Source organism: Haemorhous mexicanus, chromosome 7, assembly GCF_027477595.1.
Source record: "Haemorhous mexicanus isolate bHaeMex1 chromosome 7, bHaeMex1.pri, whole genome shotgun sequence".
Classification (NCBI taxonomy): domain Eukaryota; kingdom Metazoa; phylum Chordata; class Aves; order Passeriformes; family Fringillidae; genus Haemorhous; species Haemorhous mexicanus.
Window position 1 is genome coordinate 16,356,707 of NC_082347.1, and position 13,658 is coordinate 16,370,364.

Below are 13,658 nucleotides of genomic sequence, written 5' to 3' on the forward strand. Positions count from 1 at the left end.
CTGAGGCTTCGAGGGGCCGGGGCTGAAGGCACAAAAAGGCAACAAGGTCTTTCCTCTGATAGCTTTTATTTGCGGTGCTGAGCTCCGTCTGTGAACGAGCTGAATGCGCGTTACCAGCGTACACTTCAGGGCGTACATATCGATATAGACAGATAAATATATTTCAGTAGAGACAAAACATAACAGGAAGAACATGTGCTATAAATACACATTTACATTTGTCATAAATATATACTTTTCTATAAAAATAAAAGTATCACTAAAATATTTCTCTGTCTTCTGCAACTCGCGCTGTGTTGTCACAGCTGTGTCCTGACAAATTACCCGTGGCACAGGGGCTCTGGCAGCACTCCTGTCAAAAGAGCGAGGTCGGCCTCTTACATCCTTGAAACACCCCTGTTTTGAAATCGAACGTGTTTTATTTTTGATCGCTGTGAACACAGAAATTCATTTAAAAATTCACTTTTTAATTTCTGCACCCCAGCACTGCGTGTACATTGGTGTACACCTACGGGGAGAGCGAAAAAATTACCTTCTGAAAGTTCTCTTGCAGGGGGTTGTGTGCCCCGGGTCCCACCAAGAGGGCTCATTAAATCAAAGACACTTGTTACATTAATGTAATTACACCCAGTTTGTCAAGCAAAATTTTCTCTCTTTTTATACTGAACAATCTATTCCACAGTATTCTGGTTAGAAACGTTTTAAAAGCTTTTGTTTGGTTTCCATAAGTGCATAACGGTGTGTATTTTTAAACTTCATAAAAGAGCTTCATCTGCATAAAACAAATAATTTTAAATAAGAACTTAAGAAAACTCATTTCCTGAAATCCTTGATAGATAGCATGGGATCACACCACACAGGTGTAGGGAGTTGTCTTAACTGAGAAGCAGTACAGTCCCTTGGAAGCTCCTGCTGTCAGAGGAGTTTGTAGTGCCTGTGAATTTTTACCCATCTGTAATTTAGCAAGAACCCTCCAATTAAACAGACCTGAACTGAGCCTGGAGCTTCCTGCACTGTGTCAGGTACCTTGCAGATAGTGCTTTTAGCACAGGCAGTGGCAAAGGTAGACCATGTACACAAAAGACTTCTCTGCAGGGACTGAGGTCATCAAAGCTGCTCCTTTCAGATATTCAAGCTGAACACTAAAACCAGATCAGTAAGATACAAGTACAGAATGGTTAGCTAAATAAATAGGAAGTATGATCACTGGTCCTCAAGCAAAAATACGATGTCAGTATTTTCCACCACCAGTAGTTTCCAGAGCTGGAGAATGCAAAACACCTGTTACAGCAGCTGTAGACAACTAAGGGGCTCTTAATGATAAATTGGTATAAAGTATCAGCTATGGGTGTAGATGCTTCCTGAGTTCTCAATGGCTATGTTGAGCACAGTGTCTGAGCTATTGTTAAGATTCCAGACGAAAAAATAAAATGAGTAACAGGTAATATTTGCAAATAACTATCTGTACTTATGTAGCTAGGATTACAAAATAGAAGTATATATTAAGTTAGAAGAAAATTAATAAATTATCAAATAACCATTCACAGTATTTTTATACACTTAAAATATTACTACAATTTTAAACATATAATTCTACAAAAAATATGTAGTGCTACATTTATGTTAGATATGCAGAATGCTTTTGTGGTGAAATGATACAAAGAAAAATTACTGGGAATGTTCTGAAGAAATTTTCATAATTATAGTATAGGAACAATTTAAAGCTTTATTTTGAACCATGTATTCTTTAAGCAAACCTTGGGTCTCAGCACCTTTTCTTGGGTTTTGTTTATGCATTTTTACATCTTAACTTTTAAATTAGATTAGATGTTAGGAAGAAGCTCTTTACTGTGAGAGCAGTGAGGCACTGGAGCAGGTTGCCCAGAGAAGCTGTGGATGCCCCATCCCTGGAAGTTTCCAAGGCTGGGTTGGATGGGGCTTGGAGCAACTTGGTCTAGTGGAAGGTGTCCCTGCCCACGGCAGGGAAGTGGGAACAAGTTGATCTTTAAGATCCCTTACAACCTAAACCATTCTATGATAACTTTGGGGAAGCTTTTATGCTATAATATTATTTATGTAATCTAAAACCAGGTTTCATCTTTGATTTGAACCACAGCTCACAGAGTAATAAAATGTACATATTTTTCAGTAAAATATAGTAACTTAAAAAAAATTAGCCTAGCTCTTAATATATGCAAATCATCATAGTTGATTTACTTCAACATAGCTACTTCCTCTAATTGATTATCAGGCCCACTGTGCTTTCACATATGGGGTTGGGGATATCCTTTATCCAGCAGACTGCTTAATTGCATGTATGCCCCTCCAAAGAGGCAGTAAAATAATCATGGACATGTAGCATCTCCTGAAGTTGTATCTAGAGTTCTTAAATAGAAACATATCTGCATTTCTAGGTTATTGCAATAAATCCATTCTGCTTTTAGGCTTCAGAGTGCTTAAACATGTGATTGTTTGGTCTACAAAGGAAGAGAGAACATCACTCTTCACAGGCAAGGAAGGAATCCCTGGCCAGGCCTCAGAATGTGTTCCAGCTTGTGCAGCACAGGACCTGCACTGGAGTTTGGAATTGAGTATCTTCAGTGAGTGAGTAAGTTGTGTTCTAACAATGATACTGACCACCTCTAAGTAAGGCAGCATATTTGACCTCATGAGAAAGTAAATGGAAATATCAGTCCTTGGAAGGATTTATAGGGAATAAAAAAGATAATTAGAAAAACCTCAGGATAACATTCACATAAAATGGGAATTATCAGACACTATATATTACCACTTTTCTGGTTGAATTTACTGTATATTGCAGAATATGATACCCTACATCTGCTATTTAAAAATATAAATCCCTCCAAGTGGGATGATGCAAAGCTAATATGAGTACCAGTACTGGTATGTATAAATCTAAGCTGAAGACTTCCTTATATTGCAAGTTTACTTCTTCATTCTAATTATTGCTCTTTGATTTTGTGTGGTTGCATTCACTCTCCAGCCAGTCATAGTGACTAAATTAATTCCGATGCAAACAGAAAAGGTCTTAAGTAGGATTGAATAGTACTTATGTTTTGTGCTTTGCCACTCTGTCAGGCTGGATTTTGCTCACTGATAGAAATAATTAAGTCAATTCATTAGGGACAAATTTCTCCCAGTTCTCTGTGATGGATCATGTCTCCAATATGCTGCTTTCAGAACATGTGCTTGAGACCAGTGCAAACCAGAATAAAAGCTAAATTATTTCTGCAGCATTTTGGAATTGGGGGAAACATGCAAACGCTTGTGTTATGTTCCTAAACTCTGTGGAAATGTCCAGGAGCCACTCTTTAAAAAATAATCCGTTTTTCTTATACAGTAAATAGATTGGTGGTATTAAATACTCTTCATGCAAAAGTTCAGGATATAATGGCATGAGCCTATTATTTACAGTTTTACTCTCAAAATTCCCAATAGGGGAAAATTCTTTTTTTCTTTACATGCAAATCTTGTAGTAATAGATGTGAATATTTTAGAACTGCTTGCAGGGGATATGAATTAATTGGTGTTCCTTAGCGTTTAATTTATGTCATATGCATATAACTGACTCAATTTTTTAGGTGATAAAATGGCACAAGTTAATTATGGTTAGAAATGGTAGTACAACACATACTTTTATGACTTCTTCCTTCATTTCATTCAGTGAGACCAAATCTCTTTTCTGACTCGTAAGCAAGAAATGGCAGATTTAGTACACAGAGTAGTAAATGTTGGCAACAATGAGAAACAAATGACACTTTGGTTCTACACTATTATATTACCAGTATTATCTTGCCTTTGAACAGCTACGTTGTGTTTCTTCCTAGAGTGGATTCAGGAGAATAATTCCCACAGCCTTTTAGCGCTGGTGGTCACTCTGCAGCTGGGTGGCTGCATCTTGTTTAGCAGGTGGCTTTGCCGTAGTAGAACTGCATTTGTTGCACAGATCTCTCATTGCTAGGAGACTTTCTTCTACAGCTTTTGCAAACATGCCTGAGGAGGTTTCCTTACATTCCTTAAAGCTTGAGATGCAGAATAATAAATGCTCTGGCTGAGGGTTATAACATGCCCCATATCCATTGGGTACCACAGGCCCATAGCAGCAGAACAATTCCATAGTAGTAGGAACCTGGTTGCAGGGAGAAGGAAAAGAGTGATCTCTGATTAAGCAGGGCACCTAAAATCAGCTGATTAGGAATAAGAAAAAGAGAAAAAAATGCTACAAATGCTGGTAATGTGGTGAATCCAGCCTTAGGGAGGATCACTGTCTTCAGAAGTCCAGACCTGGAGATGATTTACCTTGGAAAGCAAAAGCTGATCTCAATATAGAATCTCATTGCTCTGTTTGTTTGCTATGGTTTAAAAACTAGTGTAATTTGGGGTGGCTATAATGCCTTTCTTTGCTCAATTTATATAGATATTTGAAAGCTAGAAGATTTGTTATTGATAGGAATTTTATGTAATCCTTGCACACAAAATGAATATGTAAGACTTCTTTAAGGTTTTTAATTTCTTAAGCTTTTGTTAAATTTGTAACGTTAAGACTGCACTAAATTAAAGAATTTAGCATTGTCCATTTCTAATAATAGTTTATAATTTTGACGCTTATAAAAATACTTTAATGCAACTAGGATTCTATTTCACCCCAGTTTAACCATGGCATAACATGGCAGTGAAACACTTTGTTCTGCAGAAAATAAAAGGTGTTAGAAATCTATATGTTTCAGACTTTGTGTTCATGGGCCTTCTCAAACAACATTTGCCTTTTTAATGGTGTAGAACAGGCCATTAGTCCTGCTAATAGAGCCATAGAATTGTCAGATGAATTTGCTGTGCAACAGCCGAAGGCCATTAAAGCCATTCAGAAGCACTCTTTGCTCATGGATAGTTTCTTGAAGAATTTATGTAGTAGCATGTTGGTTACATTCACTCATGTCTGAAAGCCTACAAACATTATGACAAGATCAAATTACTTATTAAGGTTTTATGCTGTAGTATGATATTGTAAGTTTCTTTTGTTGCATAGTCCCAATCAGTTGCAGTTGGGTTAGTGTTTCAGTTAATGAATTCCTATAGAGATTTTTTTTTCATTAGGACTGCTACTACATGCAATGAAACATTTAATTTTTGGCCTGTATGACATAAAGATGCTTCCTTGTTCAGAACATTAAATGTAGGAAGTATTGACTCTTACAGTAGTACCTTTGTATGTGCAAATAACTAAAAATCTGTAAATGTAAGTCTTTAGTTGCATGTCTGCATGGGTTGCTGTCCTACAGCAAACAGCAGAAGGCTCTCAAAGATCTTAAACATAGCAACTTTTAAGAGTAAAATTTCCTTGTGGCTCTTGGCTTTCTGTTTCTCAAAGTGGCAGCCGTTCTGGCTTGTGGCTATACTGTCACTGGAGTAAAGACTGCTCACTAGAGCTGTCATCTCAAGGCAAGGAGGAAAAGAAGGGGAATGGGAGTATATGTAGTTTGGAAACCGAGCCCGCATGTGAATTTTACTAGTTTGTTTGTGTGCATTTCCGAAATTTCTGCAAAGGCCTTTGGAACATTGCCTTTGAAGTGATAACTGCAGTCAGTATTTACTGTGCTGATGATCCAAAACAGGATTGAAAATGTGGAGCAATTTGCAGACTTCTTGATGATACTGCTTTTGTTTGCTTGCCTTTTTTACATTGTTTTCATTGTGAGCAACAAGGTCTGGCAGAACACAAATGAGCTATGCTTTGCTTGGCAAGACCAGTGAACAGGAGACACTCACCTGGCTGGTTGAGAGGATGAACCGATTGCTTGTCAGATAAGTCTCATCTGTAAATATCTCTGGCAGCTCCTTGAAGTGTTCCCGTGCCACCTCTCTGAGCCCTAGCAGGTGATTGTCTATTGCCATTCCAGTAACAGCCTGTGATAAGACAACAGCATTTGACTGAGTTTGGAGGCATTTGAACTGTTACTGCCCAGTGCTCTGGTCAGAGCTGATGAACTTGGTTTGAGTGATGTAAAACCTGTAATGTTCAGATATTACTCTGAGTATGTACTTTGCTGAAGATCAGTAACTAGAATTTCATATGGTTCTCTGAAGATTTACACATTAGGAAGGAGACCGTCTTGATGTGTATTGTGCACTGATGTTATCTGTGTGCTCATTGTCTCTCAGAGCTGAATATCATGGGCTGGGCTTCTAAAGATGCTGAGGGGAGCATATGGGACAGCAGAAATTTCTAAGCATGCTTTGGAATTTTCTGTGCATCATTTGGTTTATGTTTCAAGGTGAAGGACTCCAAAACACCTCCAAATTGGAACAAGTCTTCCATCACCTTGATGCCTGCACCTCCCTCTGGCAGTTAAAGCATATGTCATTCCATAGAATATAGATCCAAAGATCTGGTAGGTGTCTGCAACAGGCTGAAAATAATAACAGATAGATCTGCCAGTGACCTATCACAGATCTATGAGCAAACCCCACTGCTTGGGAAAACTGGAGTTTGGGACTGTTAGAAGCAGTGGTGGCAGCTCACAGGAGCCGCTGCTGAGCCTGCAGCGGAGTCCCTGCCATCAGCTGCCTATGCAGGTCTCTGCTCTGTCCGGCTACTAAATGCTCTAGACTTAAGGCATTTATTAGCTTTAAGAGCTTTGCCCTACAGTAAATGTTTGAAGATTGAAGATGGCTAATGGGATAAAAATTCAGCACTGGGGGCTTGGCAGACAGGATAGTTACAGAGCTCTGTTTCTTTAGGAAACCAACCCAAAATTTGGTCCAACCAGGCAGAAATTGCCTCAGATAAATAAGTGTGCTCAAAATCCTTCAGTCCAGGTTTGTTCTTCCTGGTGAAAGCACTGATTTTGTGGACTGAGCTGTAGCTCTGCTGTGGCCCAGGCTGAAGTCATGTAGGAAGGGAATGCTGAACTAGGGACATTGTACTGCCCTGAGAGCAGAGCTGACATCCCTGTGGCACAGGAGCCCTCTAACAAGGGGAACAAACAGCCTGAGAGAAGGCAGGATTTAAAAAAGAGCATGAGCTTGGTTTTCCTCTTAAGGATTAAAAAAATAAAAGACCAAGTTTATTCTTCTCTTATGAGAAGAATAATTTTAACCTCTGCTAAGTGCCTGAAACAGGGGGTTGGGAGTGCATAGCCTGGTTTAGCTTATTAAGATCTAAGCACCCATTGGTAAAGGAGCTATTTGTTCATCAGCCCAGACAGAGGAAGGATGCTTGCAAAAAGGTAGCATACATCAGTGCTATGCTTATGTTCTTTTTCCCATACAGGGAAACTGACTTGATAATCAAAGGAAATATTTTGCTATCACACAAGATTTATAAGGCTGTTAGCAATGACATTTTTGCAACATAGATCAATGTCATGTCTGAAGAGAGGCTGAGACAGGCTAACGAAATAAACTGTGAGTCAACGCATAGGAAAAAACTGGGCTAAATTGAATTTTAGAGCTCCACTTTTAAGATAGCAATGCTACTAGTAAGCCGTAACAAGGGGAAATAAAATCATTAAATTGCTTTTTGTTTTATTAAGTAGATTTTTTTTGTTGTTGTTTTCTTAGGTGCTATTACATTTCAGTTGGTTATGCACAATTTAGTCAGACCATCTAAGTCTTACTCAGAGTTTAAAGCCCCAAAGATTACATTCTGCTATTCTGAGAAAGGTGGGGGACCTTGCTAAGTAGAAATACCTGGAGAGCTTTTTAAATGTAAAGATAAATTATTTTTCCAATGGAAGTTTTAATATTTTCCCATAAGCTACACTGGAGGCTGAATTTTGTAACAATTTCTGGCTTTAAAATAATGTGGAGGGGAGAATTAATGCGTATTTTTCTTTTTTTCCTCTCTTTTTTGTTTTTGGGGTGTTTTTTGGTTTTGTTTTTTTGTTTTGATTTTTTTTTTTGAGAACAGTTGCACAAAAATTCCATTGGTTGTGACCCAGTAGACCTTCAGTGTATTGTGCTCATTATGAGGTTACCCTAAGATGGTTCAGGGGAGGCAGCTGCTCTGAAGTAAGACTTGGCTTTGCTTTACAGAACATGTGAAGTCTCAGCTTCTAAGATGTGGGTTCTCAGCACAAGGCTTGAAACACAGAACTGTTTTTCTTCCCTGCTTCTTTTGTTTCACAGTCCTGCCTGAAAACAACACTTTGTTGCTTCGGTGCTCAGAATATCCCTTTAAAACCACCTCTGAAGGTGAATGATTTATTGAATATTATGAATATTTGAAGAGTAATCAAAAATATGGGTTTATATGCAATGGTCTGAGTCAAAACCATGGGCAACAAATTCACTTATCATAGCTGGTTATTAATATTTATTAATATCATTAGTGGTATGACTAAGTTGTTTATAGAATAAGTCTGTGCTTTGTCTTGGCACAGTGGGACGTAAAGCATTACCCAGATTGAACTGTCTCATTTTTAATCAACAGAAAATGAGTTGTATTTGGTGTTAAACTGATTTCTTCACTGGAGGGCATCTCTCCTTTTTATTAGACACTGCATTCAGGTCTTTAAAAGAAAACTTACTATAATCACTCCCTCATTGTTAATGATCTTTATTAGAAATGGCAGTTTAGAGTACACGAATACATGTTCCAGAATACCAGTCCATCTGAGGATCAGGTTCCAGATAGGGACCTCTATCATCTAGTGAAGAGAAATATAAGAAAATGCATAGATGGTTAGTATTAGGCTTAGGTTTTTTTAAGTTGAGGTTAGTTGAATATGGCTATTTGGGCCATTAGAAATGTTCTTATGTGTGACATAGCAGATGCTTTCCTGCTTGGAGATGCCTGAATTTTTCTAATATTTAAATAGCTAATGACTGTCTTCATACTTTTCTTGAAAAAGCTGACTAGCTCTTATTTAGACAGGCAGTGTTTTACTCACCAGAACAGAGTAATTTGTCTGAGCTGCAATTGCATCCTTAAATTTCTGCATCTTCTCAGAATCCTGTTGGGGTAATCAGAATATATGTATTATTGAATCAACTTTCAAAGAAATAGCATCTTCATCAACTAACCAAGAGCCAAATAGCAAGCACCCCAAATGCCCTTTGCTCTTGGCTCAGGTGTAAGTACTCTGATAAATGAAAAGCCACTGAGATCAATGTCCTGATCAGCACCAGCACCTGATTATGCAAGGGGAGAACTGGTTTTATGGTGGTGGGTTGTTTGAAGTCAAGAAAAGGTTTGCAGCTCCTTTTGTGTACTCCTTCCATGGATTTTGGGGGTGTAGATTATTACCAATAGAATCACAATGTTTGAAGTATGGAAAATAATTCTCTAGTGTAATTCAGTATTTTCAAAACACACAGGCAGTATACCTTCTCCAGAATGGTTTATCTAGACATTGACAGTGATATTAATGAAAGCTATTACTGATATTTTACTAGCCAGTCAAAAATTACTCCCATGTGTGAAAGGGCATCTAGAACTTTCCAAGGCTGCATCTGCAGATGTGTCACATTTCAGATAACAAGCTAGTAAATTTGAACTCCTGTCAAATGGCAGCCTTTTATATTAAGGGAATGATCTTAAGAAGCGTTACCTTGCTGTACATCAAGTCCAACACTGCAACTTTGGGAGACCCTGAAACAGCCAGAAATGAGTGGGTCTCCAGATAAACAGGGGACCTTCAGCTCCTATGGACGATGAATGATCTTTTGAACAAAGAACTCATTTTTGTAGCAAGTCAAGGTCACCATCAGGGACCTTCAAAATACAAAGTCTGATATTTTTTTTACGAGGCTAGAGCTAGGCCTTAGTTCCCTTGTACAGATTAAATTACCAAATGCAGTCTTTAAATCTGATTAATTTACAGCTATTCAAGCAATCCCTAGTGTCAGTAGCTGCTGCTTTTACAGCAAGTGTCAAATGCATGAAATATTTCTCCTGCTGAAGAATCAATCTGACTCAATCAATCTTTGGTGACAGTTCAAGCTAGCGTTTGAGGATACTTTTTGTTTGTATCAGAAGAAAAATGGTTTTTAATTGGATTTGAATTAACAGCTATTAACAAACAATATTTTGGGAAGTTCAAGGCTACTTACACCAGGTTGTGCATCTCTTTGTCCAGAAAAAAGAAGTAACCCCTCACATTCAGAGCAGTGTATAGGTCTAAAGAAATCTCCTTGGAATAGGGTTGTATTAACTTAATTTTCTAATGTTTCTGTGATACTAATATATATGTAGTTTTGCGTGGAAAGATGAAGATGTTCCCATCAAAACAAAGATTTATTAATGTCTGTTGGAAAGAACAATCCCAGACGAATATAAGTGTGCTTTATATCTCTCGGTGGAGAAGAGGCCAGGAAAACTATCACTGGCTTGGTTTGCATTATGATTAAAGGTTTTCCAGGGGAAATGAAACCATTATTGCCCCTATTCTGTATGGCCTAGGCATGCAGTAGAAAGATATGGGGGCTGAGACTGAGCTTCATCTAGACACACAAGCCATTCTTCAGCTTGCTTATGTAAAACAGGACAGTTTAGGGGAGCATGATCTCAGATTTGGGTGGGTAAAAAGGTGAAAAATGCTGAAGCTCTGGGAGAGTGGCAGGAGTCAGTAAGTGTTGGAAGAAGGCAGGAAAGAAGAGATAGTCCCAAGGAGCTAGAAAGATCTATTGAAATAACATGGTAGGAGCATGCTGGCTCCTGCCAGGAGCACAGTCAGTGTGCCACAGCATGGGCTGGGACTATGCTGAGTGCCCAGGTGGGGAGAGGAAAGTGCACAGAAAACAGGAACTTCTGATGAAATGTGATTGAGAACCATCTTGTCAGACAGGACACTGATAGCAAATAGAAACAGCCTCTTCTTGCCTGCTGTATAGTGTAATGTTAGTACATAGATGTCTGAGTGGAGAGAGGAAGGTTGGGGGAGGAGTGTTGCAGTTGGGATAATAATTTTTAGCATTGTAGGAGGTTAAAGTTGTGTAGGTGGTCAGAGCCGTGGGTTTGGGTAGAGGCTACTATGCAATAGTATGGTCATAGTCTGCAGTGAATTACCCACCCAAGAGAGGGAGTTACTTCAGGTTTTTTGAGTTATTTTACCATGGGACTTACTTGAGCTTTGTCCATCAGGAACTAAGTTCTGGGCATAATAACCTTAAGGAAATTGAAGAAAGTGTGGATGAAGAGAGGACTTATCTGGGCAAATATTCATAATCCTCTGGGACATTAGATCTTGCTTTATAATTTTTCATTAATTTACACCTAATCTATAGCCCAGCAATGCTTCTAGCAATGTTATGCTAAATTCTAAAGAACAGGCATGTGGGCTGTTGCCACTGGAATGGGCTTACTGTGAAAAATAAACTGTATTGAGGCAGCATTTTGCATCTAAACAGCCACCTGGAAATTCCCTGTACAGCAGCACAGTGCAGTGGGTGGAAGTGGCGCAGAGACATTGAGGGAGGCTCTCCAGGGATGGTGGGCAGGACAGTACACAGGGCTGTTTGTGCAACTCAATCCCAGCTGCACCTCTTAGCATGCCCATCTACTCTGTACAGTGCTCATGCTTCTGGCAAACAGATGGTGGTGGCCCAAAGAAAGGCAATTTAAATTTTTGTTTTTGCAGTATGATATCAGGACAGTTTGGAGAGTTGTTTGATTAGTTTGATAAAGCTTTTCATCATTAAGGTTCAGCTCTCTTAAGCATCTCATAAGACTTAGTCTATTTGTTAGAAACATCCCTTTAAAACAAAATGATCATCCAGAACATATCCACATATCCAGAAATGAAAGCATGGGAATTACATCACATATTGCAGGCTGCAGCAGAACTAACCACTGCAGGAGACCTGCCAGGCAATTCCCCTGGTGTGGCAGTTTAATGATCCTGAACTTTGCATGTTCAGCCTAGATCTCTCCAGGGAACTGAATTTGGATCTTATGATAGGACATTCATAAGACAGTACTAAGTCTAAAATCAGATATTATGTTTCTTATAATGTCATATTTAGGTACCTCTGAATTTTTGGATGCTTAAATAAAAAAAAGGGATTATTTATATTTAGCTTAATGGTTGTTCTGTACAAAAAGCAAAATCCTGTAATGCTTGCTACCCTGCCCTACGCCTTTATGTTCTCAGCTAAGGGTTAAAAAGTGAGAGACTGGGGACCATGAGTGCATTAATTCCTTAGTGTTTTGGCAGAGGACAGAGGGAGGCAGCCCAACTTACCGACACAGCTGCCTTGTCACCTGCCATTGCTTTGACAAAAGCAAATGCTTCGGAGGTAGCAGACCTGATATTCTCAACCCGGCCCTCGTCAAAGCGGCGCAGGGAAGCGCTTTCATAGGTTGGGACAAGCCTCCTGTGGCACCTGAGAGAGTGAAGGGATAAAAACAAAGAATGATTATTTTCAAAGAGTCATAAAGACTAGGAGAAGTATAGGCTTGGTACATTTTATTGTTACAGCCACACTTTTATTTCTTGCACAGTATTCATCTTAATGTTGATAGAATTCTGTAAGAAACTTTAAAAAGATGGATGCTCACTCATCTCTAATATGAAGAGCTGCATACAGCTGTATATGTTTTAGTTATGCATTGCCAGTAAAAAATGACTTGTTGTGTAAAAACAAGGCTAGTAAACCAAAAATTTACTGAGAGATCTCAAGGAATGTTTTATTTGTACTGCATCATAAAATAATTGTGTAATTAATCATTTACTTATGGTCTTGAAATATGTTTTATTTAAAACAAGAGAAAATGCACCAAGTGTGTGAATGAAAAGAAGAAAACCAAAAGGGGAATAGCATGTTTTTTGTGAGCTGGAATGAAAACCCTCAGAGCAATTAGAACAGATTATGAAGATTGTTATTTAATTTGGGTCCAGGTATACAGACACTACTCCTTGCTTCAGGAGACAGACTGTGTCTTTCAGTGAAGAAGGTGGTCTCAGAACACAACTGATCCTAAGGTTTTTTATGGCAAATGTGGGATTTATATCATGGCTGGGATCCAGATGAAAATCTTGGGCTAGGTCATTGTTGAAGTTTTATTAATGGAATATGCAAAATGGATGTTCAACAGATGTTAAAGGAGTACATGAAATGTGTTAAGCATTTCTGGTCTTGACCAGGTAAAAACCACTCTGGAATTTAATTTGACGTGATAATTATTTGTGTAATAGGCTGTTCTGCAGGAGACCATGCAACCTGTCTCTACCTTAGAGTTCTGGCAATGTACAAAGGAGCTTTTACCTTTGGTAAGACCATGGAAATTAGGAGATCTTATAAAATCTTGGGATGCTCGTGAAGAAGGGAACAGCAGTAGTTACTGTTCTGTGTAGGAACTCCAGTCTGATGTGCTGTGTTGCAGTGGATGCTTTACAGCCTGTGCCAGAGATGCATGTCTGGTTACTGCCATGGTTCCTCCCAAGCTACCCACAAGGCAATGCAGTGGTGTTTCTGCCCCAGGGACCTGGGCTCCCCAGCTGCTGCTGCTCCAGAAATCTCTGCCATATTCCCTCACCTTCTCAGTGCCAAGAACAGGGATAGCTGTTGGGAGGGTACTGGCTGGGAATGGCATGTGTGGGACACAGGGATGGGAAGGCAGAGCAAGAAGAGGGAAAGGGAATGAAGAAAAGGAGTACTCTCCCCGAACCAGGTATCAGTTTCTATCTTGTCTGCCC

General features: G+C 39.0%; 1 protein-coding gene across 1 annotated transcript in view; it reads right to left on the reverse strand.

Annotated features, from left to right (window-relative positions):
- Positions 1–49: 49 nt before the first annotated feature.
- The window catches only part of CHAT (choline O-acetyltransferase), a 38,546-nt gene continuing 24,937 nt past the window's right edge, over positions 50–13,658 (reverse strand). The window contains exons 12-15 of the mRNA XM_059851228.1: positions 12,204–12,345; positions 8,913–8,975; positions 5,788–5,925; positions 50–4,150 (exon numbers count right to left, since the gene is read on the reverse strand). Of these exons, the coding sequence (XP_059707211.1) occupies positions 3,881–4,150; positions 5,788–5,925; positions 8,913–8,975; positions 12,204–12,345 (613 nt within the window). The 3' untranslated portion in view covers positions 50–3,880. The remainder of the gene's footprint in view (positions 4,151–5,787; positions 5,926–8,912; positions 8,976–12,203; positions 12,346–13,658) is intronic.